This window comes from Patiria miniata, unplaced genomic scaffold, assembly GCF_015706575.1.
Source record: "Patiria miniata isolate m_02_andy unplaced genomic scaffold, ASM1570657v1 HiC_scaffold_28, whole genome shotgun sequence".
Taxonomy (NCBI): Eukaryota; Metazoa; Echinodermata; class Asteroidea; order Valvatida; family Asterinidae; genus Patiria; species Patiria miniata.
Window position 1 is genome coordinate 4,637,791 of NW_024037067.1, and position 27,747 is coordinate 4,665,537.

The 27,747-nt window shown below is 40.0% G+C and overlaps 2 protein-coding genes across 4 annotated transcripts; both read right to left on the reverse strand.

Annotated features, from left to right (window-relative positions):
* Positions 1 to 236: 236 nt before the first annotated feature.
* LOC119734915 (battenin-like) lies at positions 237 to 13,894 on the reverse strand. 3 transcript variants are annotated; one of them, XM_038208550.1, is made up of 14 exons: positions 13,728 to 13,894; positions 11,572 to 11,727; positions 11,337 to 11,415; positions 10,825 to 10,896; positions 9,800 to 9,879; positions 8,687 to 8,772; positions 8,013 to 8,085; positions 7,382 to 7,525; positions 6,642 to 6,807; positions 5,020 to 5,088; positions 3,715 to 3,770; positions 2,598 to 2,691; positions 2,351 to 2,491; positions 237 to 1,305 (listed from the first exon to the last, which is right to left on the reverse strand). In XM_038208550.1, the coding sequence occupies exons 1-14, from the start codon at positions 13,754 to 13,756 to the stop codon at positions 1,189 to 1,191; spliced, it is 1,362 nt and encodes a 453-aa protein (XP_038064478.1). In that variant the 5' UTR covers positions 13,757 to 13,894; the 3' UTR covers positions 237 to 1,188. The 3 variants fall into 3 exon arrangements, with proteins under 3 accessions (XP_038064478.1, XP_038064479.1, XP_038064480.1); XM_038208551.1 differs by having other exon boundaries at positions 13,641 to 13,891; XM_038208552.1 differs by lacking the exon at positions 13,728 to 13,894 and adding an exon at positions 13,394 to 13,510.
* A 2,306-nt stretch (positions 13,895 to 16,200) lies between these two features.
* LOC119734918 (battenin-like) lies at positions 16,201 to 26,951 on the reverse strand. The gene is made up of 14 exons (XM_038208554.1): positions 26,707 to 26,951; positions 25,452 to 25,561; positions 24,184 to 24,262; positions 23,489 to 23,593; positions 22,962 to 23,041; positions 21,812 to 21,897; positions 21,632 to 21,704; positions 20,995 to 21,138; positions 20,251 to 20,416; positions 19,162 to 19,230; positions 18,518 to 18,573; positions 17,835 to 17,928; positions 16,963 to 17,103; positions 16,201 to 16,414 (listed from the first exon to the last, which is right to left on the reverse strand). Exons 1-14 carry the CDS (start codon positions 26,758 to 26,760, stop codon positions 16,298 to 16,300), a joined length of 1,374 nt encoding a protein of 457 aa, XP_038064482.1. The 5' UTR covers positions 26,761 to 26,951; the 3' UTR covers positions 16,201 to 16,297.
* Positions 26,952 to 27,747: the final 796 nt, after the last annotated feature.

A 27,747-nucleotide genomic window follows, 5' to 3' on the forward strand; every position in this document is an offset into this window, starting at 1 on the left:
GCTCTTTTTGTTAGCTTAGTTAATGCCATCTTTAGATAATTGTAGTACTGTTTGGGAGGACGGTACATATCTCATGACAATAGTCTTAACAAATGTCTAAAAAAAGAGCGGCGCGGATAATCATGAAGTGTGCATTCTGAACTCCACCATTCGATACGTTTGCTAGATGTTATGCTGGAAGTCATTCTCTGACAAAATTGAGTACCAAAAGGGCTATTCTTGCAATGTATACGCAATCATGCATAAACAAAATGAACTCCTTTGTATATGACAAATCTGTTTACACTACTTATTCAGATTCGTGAAACGAGACAATCCACTGACATGACACTGAAGATTCCTTTTGCGAAAAAAAAGGTTATGCCTCAAGCTTTGCTGTAACTGGTACAATCATATTGAATAATTTGCATGATATGTGCAGTTGAGAACCATGACTTCTCCTATCTCATTCAAATCTGAACTCCATAAAACATTCAGTCAGTAATATTTCTGCATTAATGGTCGCTGCCTTCACTGATAATACAAGTATATAGCTGTGCTGACTTACGGATCGAGTAAACAAACTTGGCTAAACACTAATAATAATAATGAGCCGGATGGGAATTTCCCGTTTTTCTCCCAAAAGGGTTTTCACGGTTTTTTTGCCCCTCCTGTAATCAGCGAATGTATAGATATATAATTTCCCGATGTCACGAGAAATGTCTACATTCTTCGTGTTCACATAATTTAGATATATATGTTAAATATGGAGGAAAAATAGAGATTATCGGCGTCAATATAATTTTTAGTAACACGAACAAAACCCATCCAAAGTGAAGTCACGGTCTATATACAGAAAATCGGCCTAACTATTAAACACATAAACAATCACACCTGTGTCACTCGACAACTCAAAAACTATTTATTTTAGGTAGATTGGAATTTTGCCTTGAAGTTGAGCATGACTGGCAACACAAGCCTGTCAAATATTAAGAGAAAACACGCAGATTATCGACATCAATATAATTTAGAGTAACACGGACAAAACCCATCCAAAGTGATGTCACCGTCTCCAGAAAATCGGCCTAACTACTAAATAGAAAACAATTACACCTATGTCACATGATAAATTTTGCCTAGATGTTAGTCATGACTTGCAACACAAGCATGTTAAACATTGAGAGAAACAAATGAACACTGCCCTTCCCGTTAAATCCTACAGATAGCATCATGTACTGGAATAGCGATCATACCGGCGATAGCAATGCCGCATGACTCGGAAGCTGTTGTCGCTCCCATAGCAAATTCTTTATACTTCGGATCCTCCTGTCAATTTAAAAAAAAAAAAAAAAAAACACGCCAAAGTGAAATTAGTGAACTGAGTTTTATGGAGGGGCCTTAGGCTGAGGTGTGACCATGCTATGATTATATACGAACGGCGCTGATAGGACCTCGACATTACCATCAGTATGAGTGTTCAAAATCTGCGAGTTCAGTTTTAAACAAAAAGGCAACAGTGTATTGAGTGTTTATACTCCTGCATTTCAATGCTCTCTTTCTATCAGACGTCCGTAAGTCATCGCGTAACCAAAGAACACATTAACCCTAAAGGGGCCGGGGGGGCGGAATCCCCCCCCCCCTCAACATTTTCCGCGATAGCTTCTAAAAAAATGTTTTTCGCAACCCGAGCTGTTATGACTTTTTAGCCTCGAGCTTTGCGCATCTTTTGATACCAAAAACATAAAAATCGGACCACGGGTTGGCACGTAGCGAAAATTTTTTCGGCGCTACGCGCCGTGAAAACTGAATTTTCGCATATACGTCGTGTACACTGAGCAGAATTGCCATTCATACATATGAATAATTAATTAGCCATAATTCCAAAACCCTTTGACCTATAGTCATGAAATTTCTTGGGCATGTTTAGGAAGAGTTGCTCTATGCATGTGGTGAGTTTCAAAATTTTTCGTCACTCGATGGCCGAGATCTTAGGGGGGGGGGCGGAATCCGCCCCCCCCCCCCGGCTGAGAGATGGTCAAAATAACCCGGCCCCTTTAGGGTTAAGGAGCGTTTACAGTTTCTGTAATGTTCTTAACATGGACGTCGCCAGGATTTTTTATAGATGGGGGCAAAGCACATTTCCCCCCAAATCCATGTAGTTTTCCAGCATATTCTTGATTCATCATTTTTCGAGGGTGGGCACAGACATTTCCCCCACCCATTAAATTAACAGCAATATGACTTCGCGGTTTTTTGGTTGTTTTTTTTGCTTTTCGGAGGGGGGGGGGGGGAGGGAGCAAGCGCCCCCCTTGCCCCCGTCGCGACGCCCATGGTTCTTAACGATGCCCACTTAATGACTGAGTTTACTCACATTTTGCGAGATGAGGTAAAAGGTGTTGACGTAGGACGCGCCACTGACGATTCCCTCGAAGAAGATGATGCCGAAGATGAGAAAAATACTCGGCGTCCATTCGAAGTACACACCAGATAGAATCAACACCAGCACAGCCCACTTCAGAAAGGAATGAATGAAACGATAATACGATAACAATGGAGAACGATAGAACAGGACGTAAGAAACGATCAAGTCGATGAAGAAAATAAGTGCGGTAACCTACCTGAAGAATAGGAAATATCCACAGTATGCGACAAGTAAACAGGTTGATAGAAGACCGTGATATGAACACACCAACTTGGTACAGCACTTGAAACCTGCATGGTATGAAATACAAATTTCACAAGGGAAAAGTCCGAAGTACACTCGACTCTCGTTAATACCAACGCTGTTAATACAAATTCTTCTTATACCAAACTTAAAGCCTTGGTCCCAATTGTACATATATGCACACAATGAAGGCGACTAAAACGCTCGATCCTCTTAATACAAAATTCTGAAATGACAAACATTTTGGCTATGTTCAGCTGTCTTAACAAGAGTCGACTGTATACAATGTTGTTCACTTGATTAAAAGAAGGAGATTCGTACCTGCGAACGCAAGAACACCTTAAAGATGCTTTGTCCACCGTAATTTTAAGCAATATATGGAACTTTCTAATAGCAATCATTCTTGAAAAGTATATACATCATTCGGTTACGAAGCGATGAAACTATAATAAGGTTGACAAACGATTATCCTTCAACAACGGGGTCTCGACGTTTGATCAATGTCAACAAATAAGGTCGCAGCATAAAGATCACACGCCTTTCAGTATTTCTTTGTTGAATTCAAAATCATCAAACTGTAAACTCGAATTATTTTATTTTCATTAATTTTGTCGGTGAACAACATGATACTCCCATAATAAAAACCACCACTTGTCGTGTTCTTTTAAATTGTCGTTTTTATCTCCATTGTGATGAACCAAGTTTTGATATCTGCTGTTTAAAAATTCAATACTTAAATATAGATATCTTAGATCTTCATAAATCATTTCTTCATCTAAGTGTTGTGTCCGCTTTGCAATAAACTCAACCAAATTCATACCATCTGTACTGACTCTCGTGTGACAACCAAATTCCTCGCACAACGTGAACAACATGATACTCCCATAATAAAAACCACCACTTGTCGTGTTCTTTTAAATTGTCGTTTTTATCTCCATTGAGATGAACCAAGTTTTGATATCTGCTGTTTAAAAATTCAATACTTAAATATAGATATCTTAGATCTTCATAAATCATTTCTTCATCTAAGTGTTGTGTCCGCTTTGCAATAAACTCAACCAAATTCATACCATCTGTACTGACTCTCGTGTGACAACCAAATTCCTCGCACAAAGATCAACTCCAGCTGCATCAAAATTACAAAGCAAAATCAAATTTATTTAACTGCAACATTGCGTGGAAAATTATAATTCGTTTGCCAACAAAAATACACTTTTGGCAGACAGAGAATATAAGGGACTGGTGCCCTAGCCTCCCACGTCTAAATTTCTGCATATTTTTACAAAAAGTCCTCGATTCGTTTCGACCTTCACTAAGGGAATAAACGTGTGCTTGGTCGGTTTTAATCACTCTGTTTAAGACCGATTGGAGTCTGGGTGCTGATAATTACCCGAGCCGAAGACTCCAAGCGGGTTTAAACCGAGTGATTAATACCAACCAAGCACATATTTATTCCCATTCATAAATACCTTTTCGGTCAAAAAAAATCAAAACTTTTCGGTCAAAAAAAACCGATTTTGTTCAACAAGTTCACTTCGCGTAAGTGAAACACCCCTCTGGCTAAATTGTGGAGTGTCCAGCTCGCCAATAAGATGTCGACAACTCATTTTATGAAGATTGGCGCGCGCGTCGCGCGTACTGAGCGATGTCGCGCAGAATGCACCTGATGGGGTGTTGCGTTGTGAATTTAGGACTATAAAATACTGACTTACCGGTAGTATTGCGCACGTTCAACCAATTAAACGGTAAGAGGCACTGGATTTTTAGGAGTCCAAATTTCATGTGACACTGGAAAAGTGTTTCAGATCAGCTAGCTATGTCTTTATCATCCGTTTAAGACCGGCCACGTGACGGGCTCTCGACCAATAGGAATGGGTAAACTGTCTTAGGTATTTATGAACAGAATTTCAAGCCTTCTCTAACAACCCCAAGGGCGGATCCAGAACACAATTTTGGGGGGGGGCCAAAAAAAAATTTGGTCCCCCCAAAAAAAGTGAGTCTCAAAAATTACGGCGTGGGGTTCGGGGCCCGTGAGGGCCCCGAAAATTTTTTGGATTCTAGATGCTCTGTGGTGCGATCTGAGGCAATTTCTGACCACTTTAACCAATTTTTTTTGAGGAAAAGATGGTGGTGTACTCATTGCCTGCCTTTATTGCAATGTCACATTAAAAAAAAAAAAAAAATTGGTTTCGTTTTGGGGGGGGCCATGGCCCCCTTTGGCCCCCCCCCTGGATCCGCCCTTGAACAACCCAAAATGAATTACGAGGGTATAATTTAGTATCTACATCTGATGGACGAAATATGATTTTAAGACATTCATGATGACATGAATGCATCACTATAATTTAACAGAGATTAAATGGCGACTTACTCACCAAGCCATGGTTAATGAAGTATGAGCCGAAGTACACAAGCCACAGAGGAATGATGTACTTCAATAGGTACTACAGAAAAAAAAGATAGAGTGTTAAGAAAGGAACTTCCTGACAATAATTTTCACATTAGTTTGCGATTCAAAAAAAAAATCATGGGTATTACATGGGTCACAATTCCAATCCGCTCCGTTCACAAGTACCCCCTCACCGGCAAAGGAAGTACAGATGGGGGGTGCGGCCACTGCGTGTACATAGAACAAATCCCCTGGTGTACGCGCGTCACACACAAGGAACGGTGCGTGTCAACCAGCGAAATGTACCGGCCATGGGACGTCGTTGCTAGGTAAAAGGGCGCCCTCTTTTGGTAGCGCACGGAGCTCATACTGAGAGAGAGCATGCAATTCAGAGTAATGCTTTATTCGTGCACCATCCAACATGGCGCGGCCCCGTGTAACCCGTCTCTAGAGGGCACTATTCAAATAGACTGTGAACACAACACAGATCACTGCCACTGTTCTAAAAGTAAAACTTATTTCTTTAAGCCCCTTTGTTCCGTAGTCATCGAAATCTGATCTTCATTTGAGTCGTATAATCGAGAAGAATGACTTTGTATCTTTACATCACGACTAATTATCAAGCGAAATTTCATATCAATACAATTTGTTATTCTGGAGTTATTTTCTCCAAACAGAGTGTTTTATTTTTGTTCAATTAAAATAGACTAAGATTCGGAATGAATTTTTCGTGATTAAAACACTTATTTTCTTGAAATCATCCTAAATTATTTTTATTCTTTCACGGAACCCGTCAATTTTTAAACTTCTTGTGTCAAAATCATGGCCAATTATTGGACGAGATTTCAATCCAATGCAATATGTTATTCTGGAGTTATTGTCTCCACAAAGAGTGTTTTATTTTTTGTTCAATTAAAAGAGACTAATATTCGGAATGAATTTAACGTGATTAAAACAATTATTTTCTTTAAATCATCTAAAATTCATTCTTCCACGGTTCGCGTCAAGTTTCTAATTTCCAATATCATGGCAAATAATCGGTCGCAATTTCAATCCAATGCAATGTGTTGTTCTGCAGTTTTTGTCTCCACAAAGAGTGTTTTATTTCTATTTAATTGGCAGATGGTAATAGGGCGCCCTCTTTTGGAAGAAATTGATGACAGCAAAAAGTATGGAGCGTCCTGACACACTGCTGTTTATTGTCGTGTATTTTTTTTTCCTTCCACAGTTCCAGTCGATTTTTTGACACTTTTTAAGTTATTACATCTCGACTAATTATCAAACGAAATTGCATATCAATACAATTTGTTATTCTAGAGTTATTTTCTCCAAATAGAGTGTTTTATTTTTGTTCAATTAACTTGCATGCCAGAGAAAACAAAATGGTTACGGTGTGTTGTTACTTTTCCAATGATTACTTTAATACAGTATGGTTTTATCAGTATAGGTTTGGGGTAACTGTACATACATATTTTATAAGTACGGGTCTTTTTCTGAAAACAGTCACCTTCATGTGCGATCTCCATGATCCTCTATAGCCAAGCGTAAATGGCGTAATATTACTTCTTTCTTTGTTAGTTTTCAATCTGGGCATTCTTCAATACTGACCTGAAAGTACTTGGCTCGTTCTTCAAACGTTAGATGGCGCTCTTCAGCGTCTTCGCATTTGCCTTGGAATGGATCGTACTCCTCAAGGCGGTCTGGATCATCGTCCTCCTGAACGTCGTTTTGGATGAGTTTCGATGTCGGGACTCTGACCAAAACGCACCAGTAACTAGAACAAGCACAGGGAGCAGTGCGTAAATTAAAAAGTACAGTCGCTCCTTAATAGGGTAGGCCTAAATGACAAAACTGTGCTGAGAGTACCAGTTGTGAGACGATTTGATAGAGTAATTTACCAATTGCGGTCATATACCTGCACACGATCAATCTCATATGTTCGTCTCAATGCGAATGTGAATTTTTAAAAGTCATTTAAACTTGTTCAGAAGTAAACATATCAATGCTGTAAAAGATGTCTTATTCAGACATAATTAACTGCATTAGGCTACACTCCCAGGTATGGACACGAAACTATTGATAAAGAATCTTGCCTGACGACACGCAGGGCAACCTCTCAGGATAGACCTAAGCCTATACTGTATCCACTTTCTGTAGAATTGCCCAAAAAGCTTAACAATACTGATAGAGTGTCTTGCCCAAGGACATCCGTACAGTATCTCTGAGGTTGGACACGAGTCCATTGTATACCCACAACATTTCGAATGTGAATAGCAAGAGATTGTTTTCGACCCACTAAACACTGGGCAATATCGCCCCATCATGAAAGGCAATCATCGTCAATTTACCCGACCACTATGCCCAATGGCACAATGACCTGCACAAGTAGCGCGTTCCTCGGTGTCATACCAACTTCGATCAGTCCGGCATAGGCAATAGAAGCCACTATACCAGCGCCACCGGTACCGGATGACCAGACGGACACCACACTCCTGAAGAAATGAAATAATAACTTTCGAATCTACAGAAGATGTCAAATCAATGCAATATTGTCGGTTCTTTCAGAGACCAATTTTTTTAATGATAATTCACGTTCTGTGTCAAATATATCTGGTGTAGGCTTACCACTTCACAAACAGCTGTAAAAAAAAAAAGGTGCAGAACGGACATTTCGGCGTTATTTTCTTGTGTGCGTCTATGTGTTTTTTCACAGAAGGATGTGTTTGTTCCAACTTAGTCCCTGTGCTATTCAAGGGTACGCTACTCTATTGGATTCCTGGTTCGTGTAATTGTGAATAAGACACGGAATGGTCATACATGTATACTGCAATGCATAATGCAGGCCTACAAATACGAAGAGCCATACGTGTTTGTGGTACTGATTTCCTGGCCTTCCCAAAGTTGACCTGGGTTGTAATCCCACGAAGTGAATTGGGTTCAGCCCTACCTAAATCAATAGAATTATAATACAATTCTTACTTGTCGTAAAAGGACAAGAGACTGACGCAGGTGAATTCTCCGAGGCCACCGGATATGCCTGCACAGACAACGCCTGGAAAGATGAATTGGAAACAGTTTTTATTGTTACTATTCATCCAACCTTGAAGTCATTTATACGGCTATTCATCTTTAGTTGCCACCGATAATAGGTCAAAACAGAGCCCGAGGTCATGTACTAGTTCGGTATCTCGATGAAGTACCGTTAGTCCAGGTCAAAGATCATTCGGGATAAAATCGCTGACGTGATGATACGCGATGTTACGCGGACGCCCATTCTGGTTGATATAGACCTATGCGTGCGACCGTCCGCGCAGGTTCATACGGTACGCCTTCGATTATCCCGAAGACCCGTGACCCATATCATTGTGTGCATGCGCAGTTGAAATACCAAACTGGCTCATTATCAAAGCAGAGTGAAATGGATATTTATTTTATGTATTCCATTTCTTTACCAGATACAAGTAACTCAGAAATGTTAAAGAAATAAAGCTATACAACAAAAAATAACAGTCAAACTATAAGGCATGAAATACTGGTAGATTTTGAAGGAAATCAAAACATGATCGTACTGATTTGCTGTGAATGGGTTCAATTGATTTAGCCCAATAGAACATTTATCGAAAGCGTGGAAAGGAGAGCCCGTTGTAACTTACCAAATATAGTTAGTGCTCGAATTGGAGACAGGGACACAATCAGGCAGCTCAGTACGGCTGACGTCACAGTAGAGAAGACCTTAATACTGTCAATTGTAAAAGAGGAACCTGTTATTTGCTTCTTCCACCATATAGGCTGTTTTTCCCTAAATCAAATACAATGTCGATACAAAAGTCTTTCTTGCCTCGAATTTTAAATAAACGTACATTCTCACTTGGTTTACTCGCGTGACGTTTATGACGTGTATTGCAGTTTGTGTATGTAAAGTCTGTTGACGCCGCTTTTAACCCTAAAAGGGCCGGGTTGTTTTGACCATCTCTCAGCCGGGGGGGGGGGGCGGACTCCGCCCCCCTAAGATCTCGGCGATCGAATGACGAACAATTTTGAAACTCAATACATGCATAGCACAACTCTTTATGAGCATAACCAAGAAATTTCATGACTATAGGTCAAAGGGGTTTGGAATTATGGCTAATTAATTATTCATATGTATGAATGGCAATTCTGCTCTGTGTACACTACGTCTATGGGAAATTCAGGCCGGATTTTTTTTTTTTTTTGGTATCAAAAGATGCGCAAGGCTCGAGGGTAGAAAGTCATAACAGCTCGGGTCGCGGAAAAAAAATTCAAGGCTATCGCGGAAAAAGTTGGGGGGGGGGGGAGCGGATTCCGCCCCTGCCTTTTTAGGATTAAGAGGCGGCATCGACATGATTAAGAGGATAGAAGTGTGATTGAACTGTTAAACTAGAGCTTATAAGTGTGGCCTCGTCGCCGATGGACAGAGGCGCACGCAGAAGCAGTAACTATTTGTCATTATACAGGGTGTCCCAACAAAAATGCCCATCTGAAGCGTGTACAGAATTCTCATCATTTATGGGGAAAACAATTCCATTATAGAATTGATGAGCCCAAACATTTTTTTCTTGTTGAAGTTTTTGGTCGATTCGGTTCAGTGGTTTTGAAACAAAGGCCATTAATGTAACCCTAGTCCAATTTACTCCAATCCAAGATTGACAATATAGGTCGTCCCATATTTGCAAAGAAGTGACTTGTTACAAAGAAAAAAAAACCCTCAAAGCCCGGCCTCAAACCCATTCCAGAAGTAAACTCACTCATAGGAAATATGATGAAGATACCACGGTGCTGACAGCGTAACAAACATATCCGGTAGAACATTTGCCAGAAGAACCGCCTGTAATATAAACAAATAAACAGGACACTGACAGAGGGATGTTTCATTTTGCTTTTGATTGCAACTATACATTTCAGTTGCTGTAATGTAGTGAGGACAAACATGTCGTTGTCGCCCACCCCCTCCCCCAAAAAATGATTGTGGCTGAAATCGCGTATTCGAGTAGATTTTTTTTTCTCGTATTTTCAGTTCACCAAATCCTCTCTCTTAAAATCCGACTGATTTCAAGCCAGTTTCAATCTGATTTCGAACGCATTATATTGGATGTAGAACCAGCTGTTCATCTGTGTACGTTTCAAGTGCCGAACTTGGCCCTAAATGAAGTTGTTGTGATAGATTGGACCGGTGTGTTTTTCTGCCACCAAACGTCTCAAACGTCTCCCATATGGTGACTCTTGCGACACTTGGGAGCTGCAGCAAACACATTGGTCCTTTTCTATTGTTGCCTCATTTTGAACATGCGCACATAAGCTAATAGGGCCCATGTAATGTAATTTGTTTAATGCCGTCCTTTGTAAATACACCTTTGTGTTCCATTTAACCTTCTTTAAATTTGTTATTTTGCAATTTTTTAGGGCATTTTGGTACCTTTTTGGTTTTTATGTTACGGACAATTTGTATATTCATTAGCAAAAGTGTGATGTCATTTCAGGCAGAACATTCAATGTTGCAGATATTTCAGCATAACAATTTTCTAGAATATTATGCTGTCGTAAATTTTCTTTTCTTCGTTTAGTCGTTGTTGTTTCAGTACATGACAGTAGGCCAATGAGCAAGGTTTTCTCACAAAATCTTTTCAATGAGCAAATTTTAGGTTCACCATTTGAACAGAAAACCCCTCAAACTAAGCAGTGTCTTCCTGAAATGACAATTTCTTCTGTTTGGACCAAGAAAACGGCATCTTTATAGTGCCCTCAGCATATTAAGTCCACAGTTTGAACTTACCCCTGTTGAAAGAGGATTGCAGTCGAATCTCCCCCTTGATGTATCGTTCTCCTGGGACGTTGCATTTCCAATCTGGTTTAATCATGTAGGAAGAAGAGTAAATTTAAGGTGGGATCCAAGGGTCCTTTTACGCCTTTTTAATATGTTGTGCTGTGGTCCAATGGTTACGGTGTTCGACTCGTGTGCCGTGGTGCACGGGTTCGAATCCTGACCGTGGAGACATGGTGCTTGTGCTTTTGAGCAAGGCACTTCACCAACGTTGCTTCGTCCCGTAAATGGGACGTAAAGCTGTAGGTGTTGTGAGTTGTGTAATGCACGTTAAAGAACCCAGTAACACTTATCGCTAAGAGAAGGGGTTTGCCCCGGTGTTTCTGGCAGTGAAAAGAAATCCTGAATTTTAACAAATATCAGGTTACACATGATGTGGTAAGCAAATCCAGACTGTGGTTAATGACTAACAGATGTTTCCATAACCTACAGAAGAGAACATTCTGTGAAACATCAGCATGTACCTCGTATTGGCCTCCTAGAATGTCATACGCAGCACTCAGCATGACGACGTACATGTAGGAACTGCACGCCTCGAACAGCCTTGAGAAATAAAGTATTCAATGTGTTTATTTATGAACCAAATTGCTGAAGTTATTTTTGTTAAGCGCTTAAATTCCGTTTTTCAAATACAAGCTTCGTTTTAAAACAAACAAAATAATACTGCACAACATGGTGTGCGAATCGTTCACCACTTACCAAAATGCAGCGAGGTTTCGTATCTTCTCCTTGCAGCACTTTTGCACATCCGCGGGAACTGCGGGTTCCTCGGGCAAAAACGCATCTTGTTCCTCTTGTTCTCCACGCAGCCTCTGAAATTTCGATGATTTAGTTTTCCCCATGCCTGGAAATTGACTATCGAAAAACGAACGAGGAAAAAAAGAGCCATCCAGGAACGTGGCTATAGAGTATGAAAATGAATCTGAACTCAGGCCTTTAGCCTGCAGTAGGAAGTCCGGCACTTTCTGGATTTTTTTTTTTTTACAACCCTAAAACAACTGGTATCACTGGAAAGACAATCACACACCAAAGTGAATTATGTTAAAATCATTTTCATGGGAGCTTGCGTTTTGGCGATACAACAAATTAAATGGCAAAATTTCAATATTATTATTTTTAGAACTCTAACATTTCCACTCCTATCAAAATGTTTAATATCATTGAAATCATTATTAAATACACAATGATTTGATATATATAAGTCTTGTTGTCTCTCTTTACAAAAAAAGGTTATGATTGTTTTCCGGATCATCGCACGATGTCCGAGCCATGTCCAGGCCCACCCCGCGATGCAACCAGACAATGCCCCAGACGGGCAAAATACAGTTACAATCCCGCTTCGCACAACGCGACAACACGGAACATACAGGGTGGTTAAAAAAAGGACACCCACATTTGACAGCAATGTTCACCTATTTTTAAAAATTATTTTAACTGTCGATTAGTAGTTATAAAAGTACTGACCTTTAAGCAAATGTGACGAAAAAATCGTTGCATTTGCACATTTTGTCGTTGAGCTATGCTAATTTGAACATTTCATGTGCGAAACCTGTTTTTTCCACGGAGGTACACATTCCCTTCGCTTCACTGGGCTGTTATCGGAGCTTTCTTTGAAAGGGCATGACATTTGATTGTTGTGTAATGTTATGCAACAATGAACTTCAGCCGACGGCTCATTGAGAAGATGATCTTAACCCTGACACGAGTAATAATTGGACAGCTTCAATAAAAGTTACCGGGGGAAAATATATTTTGGTGGGAAGGTTCTTTAATTTTTATGAACTACGAAAACGTCCAATTTGCATAGAATAACCCGTGGACAAGACTGATTTTGGTGACTTGTATTCAAATTAGGATAATATGACTATTTTTGTGACTTTTACTCAGCTTTTTTCACCATGCATGGTTAAAGGCCTATACTTTACTACCATGTAAAAAAATGTTTAAAATAAATTCTTTAAGTAGGTGAAAATTGCTGTCAAAATAATGTGGGTGTCCTTTTTTTTTAACCACCCTGTATACACTCGCGTAATCGCTGTTTCCGCAAGACAGGCTATATAAGTCTTGTGAAGGACCAATACCAGCCTTGCATTATACATATGGTACAAGACTATATCTGTCTGGTTGCCGCCACGCAAGAAAACGGCGACAACGTGAAAGTTTGGCAGCGATGTCGATAATTTACCCTGGCGATTCTTCACGAAATGTCTTTTGCAACTTTTCAAACGTAATTCTAGACCAAAAGTGGTCAATTTTTTATTTTATAGATGGTATCGAAAACTCTGTACAAGAGAAATTTAACACTTCATGAGAGAGAAATCGGAAGAAATTACCCAGTTTTTGTCCCGCTTTTCCAAATTCGTCAGCGATACGCCTAAAGCAACATCTATGCATCACATTTGATACCATGTGAAAGCTGGGACTTTTTCCTAGAAAGGACCACATTATTTAGGTCTTTGGTTTAAAAAGGCAGGAATAGTACCGAGCCGAAGTTTCAGTATCAAAATTTCGGAATCCCTACCTGCAGGGTACCGGGTAGGCTTGAGTACAATCAAGAATTATGGTTGACTACATGTACAGTTGGGTCGCGTCTGAAACGGGCTTCCAGAGCTACGGCTACGTCTACCTATAGTTGTAATGGGTGAAGACCTAGCCATTATCCATAGACGAGAGATTCGGACACGACCTTCGACATGCCCTCAACCACACTCAACCCTAATAGCACTACAGCACAGAACTATGCAGTTTTCCTTTTAAGTTTTCCTTACCAAAAATAAGCCACTCCGTAACAGCTCAGGCAGCACAATTCAGTACAGAATACTTCCGTTTCCCTTCCGTAGGACTCCCTTCAATACCAAAAATGAGCCACTCCGTAACAGCTCATGCAGCACAGTTCAGCACAGATTTAATCCGTTTTCTTAATCTGGTAGGATTCCCTCACGCATGACTTCTGGCCTTACCTTGGCCTGTTTTGGCATTGGTACTGTCCGTTCGTGTGCTGCTGTTCAAGTGACCATCCATAAAGACATAAATCTTGACAACAATGAATGGAACTGTAATTTAATATAGCTTTATGAGCTATACCTTGGGAGATCTTCGGATGAATGACCGATCACTCAATGCCGGGTGCCGGTGGACACAATGGCATAGAAAGTATGTACAGGGTGTATCAATAATGGAAAACCCAAATGTAAACGTTAATTATAGAAAATCTAACGAATATTTTCATATAAAAATGAAGATCATGTGAAACGATAATGTGTCCTCTTTCCGATGATACCTTGATTGTGTGTCTGTGGCCACGGATGACTGAGCATTCGTTGTTATTATGTTAAGGGTCAAAACCCGCACTGGGCCAAGTTGGTGCAAAAGGGTAACTGGTATTCTGGGCATGTGGAATGGCTTGATTTAAAGAAAGAATACATCATTTTCTTTAAAACAATTTATCCAATGTTGACAAAATGATTAAACCACTCTCATTGTTGAAGTTAACCCCTCATGGCCCAATGCCTTCAACGTGGCCACCATCTTTCCACACAAAGCTCTGCACGAAGTCTAGTCCATTTCAACCTTTGCATAACAAACCAGCCAGCAATCTTAGCCAGGTAAAACTTGGCCCAGTACAGGTTTTGACACTTGACAGAATACCAATGAATGCTCAGTCATCCGTGGCCACAGACACACCTGAATCAAGGTATCATTGAAAAGAGGCTACTCGAGGCTTCACTCGAGCGCAGGATGGTTGATACTCAAGTCGACTACAGTATTGGGAACCGGAACCAAGGGTATGGCTGCATCGCTGGTTACCAATCGCCGCGAGCATCATAATGCACAGCAGGAAGCCTGGATCAAGAATGTTCGTGATGATCATGTCAACTTAGAGCAGCGTTTGACAGGATGCGTACGCACGTTGCTTTAGTGCGCAGGTACCATGCAACCACTACTGACTAGTCGACTGATAGGTGTCGGCCGAACTTGCTCCAATTTGAACTCTTACCCACCCTTACCGTGGACTTCCAGGCTACACTGACAGCAACCATCTTGAAAATGGCGGCCATTTTCAATGACTGGAGTGGCTTACTTATTTTCTGAGACAAGTCCAATCAATGAATTATCATGATCAGAAGATTATAAGTCTTGGCATTTAATTTTTTTCAGATACATAAAAACAAGAAGCTACAGACTCACACTCCCATTAAGACATCAACTCAACTACACTATACACATCACAGGAGATAAAAGTATGGATGCAAAACAATGGGACACTTTTGAGACTCTTGGTGGCGGCAAATACACTATTTGCAGGACCGGTTTATTTGCTGCCACCAAGCGTCTCAAAGTCTCACATGGCCTACAATCTCCACACCAATGGAAACGGTCCACTTCAGACATTTGGAAGAAGCAGCGTACAGTGCAGTGCACATGCACACACTGCTCTACAGACACATTTGAATTGAAGTGAACTGAATTGAATTGATTGGTTTATTAGACCACAAATTGGATGTGCTTTACAATATTTATTTAAAAATAACAACATCAATTAAAAAAATTATCAGAAAAACATTGATAACGAAATTGTAAATACAATTCTAAAATATAGATTTCTCGAAGTAACACACGAGTACAAGCAAACAGTGACAAAACGGTTTTGCAACACTCCCATACCCAATAAAGAAAATACATTTTTCTCTTTAACCACCCCTTCACGAAATGTTTGAACCCAACTCTGTAGCTACAGGCTCTTGGAACAATACGCGCTGCGCGCAATGCTCAACGCGCACATCAGCATAAACATTTGCTCATAATACCGCGCCATGGAATAGACCGCTTGCAGATGCGTTCGATAATCGACGCGCGAAGGCGCGCGACGCCATGTTTTGGGACAGGCGTATATCTATCCATGCACACTTTGTCCCATAACATGGCGTCGTGCACCTTCGCGCGTCAATTATCGATCGCGTCTGCAAGCGGTCTATAACTGATGTGAGTTCCACCAATCAAATGGCAAGGATGTGTATGTCAGTTATTTAATAAGCAACTATATGTCAAGTTCCGAAACAGGGTAATGAATACGACCATTCTGAACCAGACTTGTTCAATTCCACCCGAGTAACTGAGATGTAATGATGTTCACACAAGCTATCGGGAAACTACTGAGCAGACCGTAAAACATGAGGTCGCTGAAGGGCAACAAAATTGAACCGATCCAGTAAGCACCGCCCAGTGCGCACGTGGGCAAATTAACACGTGCTCCTCTCCCATGCTACGCTGCATATTCCTTCCGCGCGCATCATACGCGCGTGAACGCATGTCGGACTTTAGTGCACGCACGTCGGACATAAATCACGACTTTGATTGGTCAGAACACCATGGGGTGGTGCTTACTGGATCGGTCCACAAAGTCTATCTTGCCTTCTCCTGTCCATTACAGCCGACATAAGAGATCATGTACTGGTATCGCAATCACACCGGCCAATACAACGCTGGAGGCTTCGGCAGATGTAGTCGCTCCCATCGCAAACTCTTTATACTTTGGAGCCTCCTGTCAATTTGAGAGTTAGCGGAAACAAGTCGATGGAGGTTAAGGAAAGGAGCTTGTAAAAGTATTATAATAACTTGGAGGTTCGGCTCTAAGTTATTATAATGCACTAAGGCAGATTGTTCATAGATTTGCAGTGGAAGAGGCAAATCGTAAATTAATTTTTAAACGTACAGTTTATCGAATTGTTATATGCCAAACATCCAGCTATAAAACGGCCTGCCTTTCATATAGATTGTAAAGGAAAAGTACTGTTGGGCGTCTCCTAAATATGTCTGGCGAATTCCAGTTAAGGCCTAAATGTGCCAAACAAGCAATCAAGTCAGTTTTCGAGATGCGAATAGACTGAGTGAATTGCTCACGCAGTAAAGCTGGCCGACAGGTTGGTTAGCCTGTGTGTCGAAGCCAAACGAAACATTTGTTTCGTCTGATTATACGCGAACATGTTGAACGTTTTAACCTTTTTTATTCGTGCACGACCATTTTTTAAAATATTTTCAGGACGAATGTTCTTGGTCAGCGATCCCTTAATAACAATTGACGTGACTCACATTTTGCGAGATTTGGTAAAAGGTGTTGACGTAGGAAGCCCCACCAATAAGCCCCTCAACGAAGACGATGGCGAAGATGATGAAAATACTAGGCGTCCATGCGAAGCAGATGACGCATAGAATCACAACCAGCACTGCCCACTTCAGTAAGAAATCAATAAAACAGTTGTTGACAGGTTGTAAAAGTGAGGTGGGTTACACCGAACTAATCAAACAATCACCTCTAAGGCCAAAAAAAAAGGCTCCAGTTTCTGGTATGCGCGCGCGTCGCCGTAGCCATGCGCGTCGGCAAAATGAAAAAGGTTTTTTTTCAATGAAAGATGATGTCTCAAAACCGCCAGACTCACCGGTTTGACTAGAATCCTGCTGCTGCACAATTTAAACGTGTTTTTAGATTGGGTTATGGTCGAGAATAAGCTTGATGTGGCCTCTCTGGACTCCCATATATTTGCACTAAGTTTAGTCGGGCACCATTTGCAGTCATCAGCCGACATTTGAAGCAAAAAAATCAGGTAAAAAAAAAAAAAAAAGCCGCGTCGCCGCACCACTTTTGGGGCAAGCTCCATACCAGAAACCGGAGACTTTTTTTTTTGCCTAAGCTATAGATAGAAGCGAGTAAAGTTTGCAATCTAAAAATCTCGTGTCAGACTCGAGCCGTAATTAGGGTCAGATTTTGATCTAACACTCTTCAAGGTCCGCAAAATTATATTTTTTTTTCTGAAAAAGACTCGATGCGAAAATGATTCGTTTAGCGTCAAAACGACTTCAGGCGACTCGGAGAAGTGTCATTTTGACCCGGAAAGTTGTCTGGTCAAATCTGACTCAGATTACGGCTCAAATCGGACCCGAGACTGTTGAGAGTGTGGGACTACCTGTAAGATCGGAAAGATCCACAGCCTTTGAAAAGAAATTAGATTGATGGAAGACCTCGATATGAACACGCCGGCCTGGTACAACACCTGAAACCTGCAAGTGACCCAAAATATGCAAATCGATCGACAATAAACACACAGAGGAATCCTTCTTGGTTCGGTTTGTGCTTGAAAAAGAGAAGAAAATCCTTCTTACAACCCAGTTTTAAATCCACGTTGTTGTTTTTTTTAATGTTATCTTATTATTATTATTCTATTTTATTGTTTTTATTTTTATTATGATATAATTTTTTTGGGGGGGGGGGGGGGGGTGGGGGGGGGGGGGGGGGGGGAAGCTCCCATGTATTTTTCAAACGGCCGTGGATACTTTGACGGGGGTAGGGCTGGAACTCATCTCACCCTTGGAGGCGCTGCTTTATATAATTTCAATTGAAATATAATCAGTGGAACACGTAAATCTTCTAGATGTAAAATTATGTACATTGAAGATATAACGTATGTAAATTCAATAACCCTTTCAAATAAAGTTTCTGCAAGGTAAGTGCCCGACGTCATTAAATCTGAAATTCAATCACGAATCCACTTTTAATCATCCACGTCATATACATTTTTTTTAATCAGCTACAAATTTTATTTTGTGGGTGTTTTCTTCTATAAATCTGTTTGTCCAAACTCATACCAACCATCTGTACTGACTCTCGTGTGTCAACCAAATTCCTCGGACAAAGATCAACTCCAGCTGCACCATAATTGAAACAAAATATCAAAGAAAAGCATCGTTACATGGTCTGCGTCATCGGCATGGGCCGAGCCCATTTTCGTCGAATATTTTGATCAACACAGGTGGGGCGTTTAGGGTCTCATGCCATTCTCTCAAATTCCCACGGCGCTTCAATTTAATCTTCCGTATACTTCATGGTTTCATGTTATATACCCTGCCACTGTACCCTACGCTTGCATGCTTGCCTGATGCTTCCCTTGTCTTTGAAACGTTATTTTGCGGGTGTTTGATGAAGATTTAACCTTTCGCACTTCTCCATGGTTCCCGTCTAGTACAATTTGCTTGTCATACTTGTGTGTGTTTGCTCTCACCATAGTTTGCTTTCCCCGCAATGAAATTACTTTTTTTTTCTACACTATTATTGAGTGACTGTTTAGGAATGAGTGGGTTTTTTTAATCGTTGGTTCTGGAATTTTGCTTCTTAAAAATGATCCACCCACGGTGACCCAGAGCTTCGCCTGATTAACCAAATTCGTTGCTCTAATCGAGACATGACAGCTTCATGTGATAACCTAAATAAATAATGTAATCGGGATATTTACTTACCAAGCCATGATTAATGAAGTATGAGCCAAAATATACTAGCCAAAGAGGGATGATGTACTTCAATAAGTACTAAAAGAAAATATAGAAAATAAATAAAAAATATATAAATAAAAAAATAATAGTCGGGAGGAATTGTATAATCTTTTCCGAGCAATAATTTAGGACATTGATTTTGTAAGTTGTAAATTTTTCCCTTCCAGTAACTGAATTTTACTAACACAAGGATTTTTTGATTGATTGATTCATATTGTTTTTCTTATTGCCCTTGGTTTTCGAGGTTGCTCTTTATACACCACGTTCTGTTTATTTCTCCATCAGAGGGATTGAATGTGGCATTTTGGTCAGGTTGGGGGGGAGGGGTCGTTGTTTTCCTGTTCTGAACTGGGGTGTTCCACATGCGGATCAGGCTTTTGAATTTCTTTAGTGTTATGTTTTCCACTTTTAGAGTTTTAGGTAATCACATTTTTAATTTTAATTTAATTAATATTCCTATTTTATTTATATAAACTGTTTGATTTAGTCTAGCTAGAGGGGTGGGGTGGGGGTGGGGAGAGGATTGTCGTTTCTGTTCTGTCCAGGGATGTCGACATGTAGTTTCAGGCTTTTTAATGACTATTTGACTATGTTTAGTTTACATTTACATTTGAGTGTTTTTATCACATTATTGATTTTAATTAAAATTCCTTTTTTACTTGTAAAGTTGATTTGGTCAAACTTGTGGGGAGGGGTTGTTTTCTGCTCTGTCCAGGGTGTCGACTGATGGTTCAGACTTTTTAATTACTATAGTGCTATATTATCAATTTTTGAGATTTAAATAATCACATTTTTTTATTTAATATAATATTCCTTTTATTAATATAAATAGTTTGTAAAGCGGGATGGAGCATTTTTTTCTAATGGATTCGGCGCTATCAAAATGTACATTATTATTATTATTATTATGAAATTTGAGAACACGATGAATACCTTGTCCATTTTGTCAACAGATTATCAGATCAGGCCTCGATAAAATGATTAAACAGCTCCTTAAATATCACGATAACTGTACTTATCATTGAGAGTTTAATCTGAGTGTTCTTACAAACTAACCTTCAAGTAGTGAACTCGTTCTTGAAACGTTAGATGGCGCTCTTCAGAATCTTTGCATTTGCCTTGGAATGGGTCGTACTCCACGAGGCGGTCTGGATCCTCGTCCCCCTCATCGTCCATTTTGAAGCGGTTCGAAGTAGGGGCTCTTACTAAAACGCCCCAGTAACTATTAAACCCAAGCACAGGAATTAACATTTTGCGCAAGTCAGCTGTCACATTATTGATTTTTTTTTTAAATTAAAACAAGTAATATAAGCCCTTTAGGATCTTTTTAGTATATTAAAAATCCTGTTGTCTTACAACCTATATTCTGCGAATAATTTTAAATACATTTATTAAGTTTTAACACTGAAATAGTTTCACGATTTATTTCAATGTGTATATACAAAATGCGTACATCCTTCAATATTGGCACTATAGGTGTTATGTTATCTATTTTCTCTGTAAATAGGGACCCAATAGCCCCTTAGAGCATCCGATAGTTGAGCTTAATGTGAAGTTTAAGCCTGTAATTCGATATCATTTGCCCTCATAGGAAATGTGCTTATTCCTGGTTGGGAAGGAGCAATAACTGACAAAGTGTCTTGCCCAAGGACACACGCACCCCAGCCACACAGGCTGGAATCTTACCCTATCGGCCTTTACATTCACCCACATTGGCTTCAAGGTCCCAGACTTCGACACTAAAAGCACCTTTCATATTCGATGTATGTAGCAGTGGTATTATTTCAATTATTCATTTACCTGACTGCTATACAAAATGGCACGATGACCTGTACTAGAACCGCATGCCTCGGTGTCATTCCAATTTCGGTCAGTCCAGCATACACCAGGGCGCTAACAAGTCCGGCAGCACCAGTACCCGAGGACCAGGCGGACACCACACTCCTCAAGAAAATATGATACATTTGTTACAAACAAAATTTCGGAACCTAGAATGATGTACTTTCAAAGGCTAGTTCTTGAATGATTTACGTGTTAGTTTTCATTCGCTTGCTCTAGATAAATGACCAATTGCGCCCTATACAGTTCCTGCACGGAGTTCCTACATGTTAACCCGATTTGGGTACAACTGTTGTAATGACTGGAGTCATCGACTTGACTCGAGTCCGACTCGAGTCACAATTTTTGGCCACTCGACTCGACTCGAGTCCCAACGGGTAACTGGCTCAACGCGACTCTAGTCACTGCGAACACATGACTCAATTCGACTCTAGTCCCTCGTCATCAGAAGACTCGACTCGAGTCGAAGGCCAATAAAACACTCCAGTCATAAACTCAGTGACTCGTTGCAACTCTGCAACTTTTCCATGTATTACAGGCTGGATTTACAAACGGTTAGCTACCTTATATTATTTCCCGAGTTAGAGAATTATCTTACTTGTCATAGAATGACAGCAGACTGACTCCAGTGAATTCCCCGAAGCCAGCGGATGCGCTTGCGAACAGAACACCTGCAAATTGAATTTTAAACGAATTTGTTGTAATTTAAGCAAAACATTGGCTTACTTAATACAATTATCCAAAGTTGGGGAAAGAGCCAATCTCTATTTTAACTTACCCAATATGGTAAGAGCTCTAAACGGTACCAAGGCGACGATGAGGCAGCTCAGTACGGCTGTTGCAACAGTACAGCTAACCTTGATACTGTAAATTATACAAAATTACACAAACATTGTCCATCCTAATCCCTTTATTCTGTTGACTATATGATTACATAGCAATAGGGCCGGATTGCAGTTGATTGGGTTTAGCCGAATTGGTTAAATTCCACAACTATCATTTTCCCTTGAATTATCAATAGGGATCCTGCAGCAAAGACATGTGCTGGTATTATAAACCATGTCCATGAATTTATAGTAATACGTGTGATGAAACGTGTCGTGGATATGTAGATAATGCAGTGGTGTTGGTCAACCCGAGTATTTGACAGCTATCAAGGTTCTACCAACAGATTCAGAATAGTCTTATCCCGTACCTGACCAGATTGCTGAATAACCTACTTAAATATTGACTGTTTAATTTATAGTAATACGTGTGATGAAACGTGTCGTGGATATGTAAATAATGCAGTGGTGTTGATCAACCCGAGTATTTGACAGCTATCAAGGTTCTACCAACAGATTCAGAATAGTCCTATCCCGTACCTGACCAGATTGCTGAATAACATACTTAAAGATTGACTGTTTACCCTGTATGAGGGAGAAGGTCCAATTCAGTTGTGTTGGTCACCATTAGGCTAATAATTTCTGTGTCAATCCATTTTACCAGTGTCAGTATTTCATTGATGGTCAACTTTTTTTGGTGGTGAACATTTTGTTTGTAAATAAGTTTACACGCTAAACATTTTTAGCATGAGGTGATAGCAAGAAAGTGTTTGGAATTGTGTTTACCCGCTAAACACATTTTTTTGTAGGTCAGGCAAATATCCACACAGAGCCACCTAGGCTATACCTGTGTCACAATGCGAAAAATTGAACACTTGGTCCTATGGTCAATTTGACCTCCCTTTGGAAAATTACTCATAACTCTGTCAAAGATCAGATCTGAACGGACTTTGATGTCTCATTTTAAAGTGGCAAGGCGTATCTTTCAAACTATACATATAGTACCTATGTTGGTTACACATTCTACGTCTGGCATTCCGATATATTTTGTTTGCATTTCTCTTGAGAGACACACTGTTTAACACCTGCACTCAATAAACTCACTCGTAGGAAACAAAATGAAGATACCATGGTGCTGAGAGCGTAACAATCATTTCGGGTAGGATATCTGCGATGAGAACAGCCTGCAACATGACAGATACAACATGAACGGAAACAAGTTTGGGTGTATAGATATAGGCCTACTTGGGGATGACGTAGTATAAGCTTCTGTTTATAGTACAAGTTATTAAGTTACACTTGTTTTTTAGTTTTGCACTGTCACCCATCAGCTACCAAAAAAGGGGCAGAACTGCAGTATCTACAAAGAATGTCATAACTTTGATGCTAAATCGGGCAGTCACAGTATTTGGAAAACAATCACACTAGGAATGACTGCTTATAGCTGTGGGTGCTTTCAGTTTTGTATGTCACTTTTTTCTACGCTTTGCCATGTGTTGTACGTTAGTAGATTTAGCCTAAGCCTAGGCACTGACATAACACTCCACTTGTTACTGCTCGGGCGTACAAGTTTACTTCGGAGAACAAACAAGCAAGGAAAGAGCAAAATAAATACAAAAAAAAAATCTTACCCCTGTTGACAGTGATTGGCAGTCGAGCCTACCCGTCGATGTATCGTTTTCATTGACCGTTGTATTCCTGGACAGCATTCCAAGTATATGCTCTAGATCCTGTGTCTTGTATAATTATTTGAATTTAGAAGGAAGAAATTAATTTTTATCGAGATTTGTAAAAGACATGTTCAGAGATAAACCTTCAAAGGGAAACTTGCCATTTTGGGTTGATTCTTTCTCGGAGGACAATTGCTTTCATCATCACGCGGCACGCAGACTATACACATAGGTTTAAATTATAGAAGTGAAATGCATTTACTGTTTCAACGCCCCGATAAAACCGCCCGAACTGCCCCAGTGCCATGGTTTATGGAATCTTCAAGGCTTGTTTGCAATGTACTAACATGTAATTCAATTGATTGTGGGTTAAGCTCCATAAAAAAAAATACGAAGACGTAATACGTAGAATGTTTGTTTTCAAATCACCCACATGCTACAGGCGTTTGACAAATAAGAATAGCCAGAGTTTTACACAGGTTATTTAAGTTATATAATGTAACACACAACTTAATTTAATAAATATGAATGTGAAACAAAAATAATATATTAAATGTTAATTAATAAGACGACCATCTGATAATAAGACAAAGTTGTTACAATCCTTGAAATTAAAGGTACACGTATAAAATATGTTCTTTAGACAACGGACATACCTCATAATTTTCCCCAAGGATGTCATAGGCAGCACTCAGCATGACCACATACATGTAGCAACTACTTGACCCAAGTATCCTTGGAATAAAACATAATTTGTATATTATACTTCTTTCGATGCAAACTAGACTTACGCTTTCATGGAAGTCGCAGAAACAAAGATTGGTAACCACTCCAAAGCTTGATGTTAAATGACAACAGAATAATCGATCAAGAAAATCCTCCATGCACTTTAGAGGCAATCATTTCGTGGCATGTCAAGCATTTCCCCTAGAACATTAGATGCTGAGGCAAAGAAAAAATACTGCCGTTAATATTACTCCCAACAAATTAAAGACGAACCTATTCATAAGTTGTTCCTTAGAACAAAAGGGAACAAAGACCTTGTGCACACGCATGTATATATTTAATTAGTGTGCTACTGCCTGGTAATTATTGCCACTGCGCGTTAGTGTTTATATATATCACAAATGAGCATTATGATTTGAAGTTTAATTCGAACTAATTATGCATAGAATATGCTTTCGGAAAAATTACTGGAACACCTGTTTAACAAGTCTCAAATTGGATTGGTGATTAGTCCCATATGTTGTTCGTATAAATTATTCATCCGAAAAGGACTGCACAAGGACTCCGTGTCAAAAAACGACACCACCAGTTCAATATGTCAAGTGGATTTTGTTCGTGTTTTTATGTATTGTGCCACAGCATAAATGTAATTGCCACTTGTGTTTTGATATATTTTACAAATGAGCGGGTTGCTTGAACAGCAATTCGAACTATATAGTTATGCGTAGAATATGCATTCGGAGAATTAATTGTAAAATCTTATATTAAAAATAAATTATTGTAAACCTTTACTGTACAAATTGTTCATCCGAAAAAGGAATCTGCCAATGTCCTCATTGTGTTACCAGAAAACGACACCGCTAGTTCTACATGCCAAGTGGATTTTGGGCGTGGTTGTTTTTTTTTCCCATCTCATTTCGTAGCAAGCAGCTCGCAATACAGTTTTATATTTGAGTTGGGGAGAAAAAGTAAGAGATGTGATATGGAGTCCTACCATGCCCATCTCAATGCTAAACTTAATGGAATCGAGGTCATATTTTTTCCCAATCCACCCTTGGTTACGTAGTCGGTGGATCAGACATTTTTTGTCTCGAATATTCACGCCATTTACATGTTTTTGTATCAGATATTACTTTATAATTTCAAGGTATCATTTCATATTTCAAAACTGTTTTAGGTCAACAAACATTATACTTACCAAAAAGCAACAAGGTTTCGTAGCTTCCCGTTGCATTGTTGCCCGCCGGCGGGAACTGCTGGTTCCGTTGGCAAAAATGCATCTGTTTCATTTTCGTCTTCGATCTGCCCCTGAAAATGAGATGATTTGTGCTTCACCATGCCCGAAAAACCAACGTCGACAAAGGGATGAACTTTCAGTGACCCGCACTTGGCATCTGTTTAAGCTTGGCGTTTTGCGTTTCGATTCTGTGCCATATTTTATGAACAATTAGACACAGACAATAGGACTTTGTTACCGAGTGAGGGCGCTTTACGACTTGATTTGTCAATAACTTAGGGACAAGTTCGCGCAAGAACTACTGATTGAACAATGGTTAACCATAGTTCGACTAAACTTAGCCCGAACTCTGTCTATAGTCGACGATGGTTGACTTCGCTAGTCGACTATTTGGAACCAGCCTACCGCAGCTGGTCGCGCAACGATTTATAGCTGGTTATCAATGTCAATTTCCATAGCATAGTGCAGAGGGGACCAACTATCAACAAAAATGGCGGTAACCGAAACTGTGAGCGCTATATTTCATTTTCATTGCACGATTTTTCCATGTAAGTTTACGATTATGTCACTTTTGTCACCATATAAATATTGGCGTTTATGTAAGATGTCCTATACACAGTCATTATTATTTATGTAAATAAAGAGAAACAACAAGTCTTGAATAATTGTACGACCGCCATTTTTTGACGTGACAATAGTTCGACTAAAGTCGTTCGCACTTCAACTTCACTGCGCATGCGCTAGGTACGTCACGAACCAACCACTGGTTAACCACTGGTCCTTGCTCGAACTTGCCCTTGGATTCACGTCTCTAGAGATCAGTTGTTGGTACCAGGAAAAATGGCGTTTGGTAAGGCTTTAACGCCCTCTTTTGCCCCCCCCCCCCCCCCCAAAAAAGTATTACATTCGAGTGGCTCTTATTTACTAACTAACGAATTAATTAAAAGCTAAAGTTTGTCAAAATTATTCGTTAGCCAATTACATTCGAGTGGCTCTTATTTACTAACTAACGAATTAATTAAAAGCTAAAGTTTGTCAAAATTATTTGTTGGCCAATTCTCAAAGCCAAAGCAGTGCGAATTAGGATTATAGCCCGTAAGTGTGTTTTCTCATCACACGGAATTGGACTCAAATCTTACGTTACCATTTTCTAAGCATTTTGTGTACATTCTCAGGGAAAAAATAGTCTTGGGCTATGCTATATAGTTTGACTTACATTTCCAGTCGAATCCACCATTCGATCTGTGTACTCTGAGTCTGTCTTGTCCATCGTGAAGAGTGACCGGATAGGAACATGTGATATGTCAGCGAGAATACAGATCTCTGCGTTTCTGCATTGGCTATACAGTTGGGTTTTTTTTTTCAAGGTTTTTTTTTTCGGCGTACACTGATAGGTAACGTGAGCCGTAGAAAGTATATGACCCTAGTAAGACCCGGCCTTTCAGAATTTACTGTACAACGGTACAACCAACAATCAGTTCCTATTGAACTGTATATAATTGCCATCGGGCAAATATATTGTCAAGCAGTGGACCAAAGCAGTACACAATGGCGTATATCAAGGTCAATTTATTGGGGGCAGAAGTTAGAAAGGGCACTCGCTCTTCCGTGTGCACTCGCTCTTACGTTCTTAAAGGTATGGACAGGGTGTTTACCAGTCCAACGGCCTACATAACATCAAAGAGCGCTGTACACGTTCTGACCGTCAATGCTAATTCTCACGGTGCTGGTTAAAAGCCCTTATTTACGAAGGGCGAAACCAGGGACAAGCTGATTTAGAGCGAAATCATTCAAATTCTGGTCTGCTCCTTGTTTATATGCTCCTTACCCCCATGACTTTTTGTTGCCGCACAACAGTGCATAAATTCTATTGACCAATCAGGAAACAGGCGTTTATGCAAAGTGCAGGTGGCTCAGTGCACAAACAGGTGACTCAGTGCTAAACTATACAGTTATGGGATTTTTGTATGTGGCTTATAGTTCGTGTTCCGTCACATTATGCTTTGTCCAAAGAGCTCATTTTCCGATGTTTGCAGCAATCAGTCAGCATTCTCTTGCCAAGAAAAAGTGGGGCATATACATATACATATGCTATGCCTCATTATTAATAACAACAAGCTAAGGTATAATCCCGATAATTGATTGGATGGAACGCAAGCATCGCTGACCTTGTGTGTACACTCGCAAGTGCTGATTGGCTGGGCTTACGTACTACGGTATTGAAGGTGCTACGGTCGGTCTAAAACGCACGAACTCT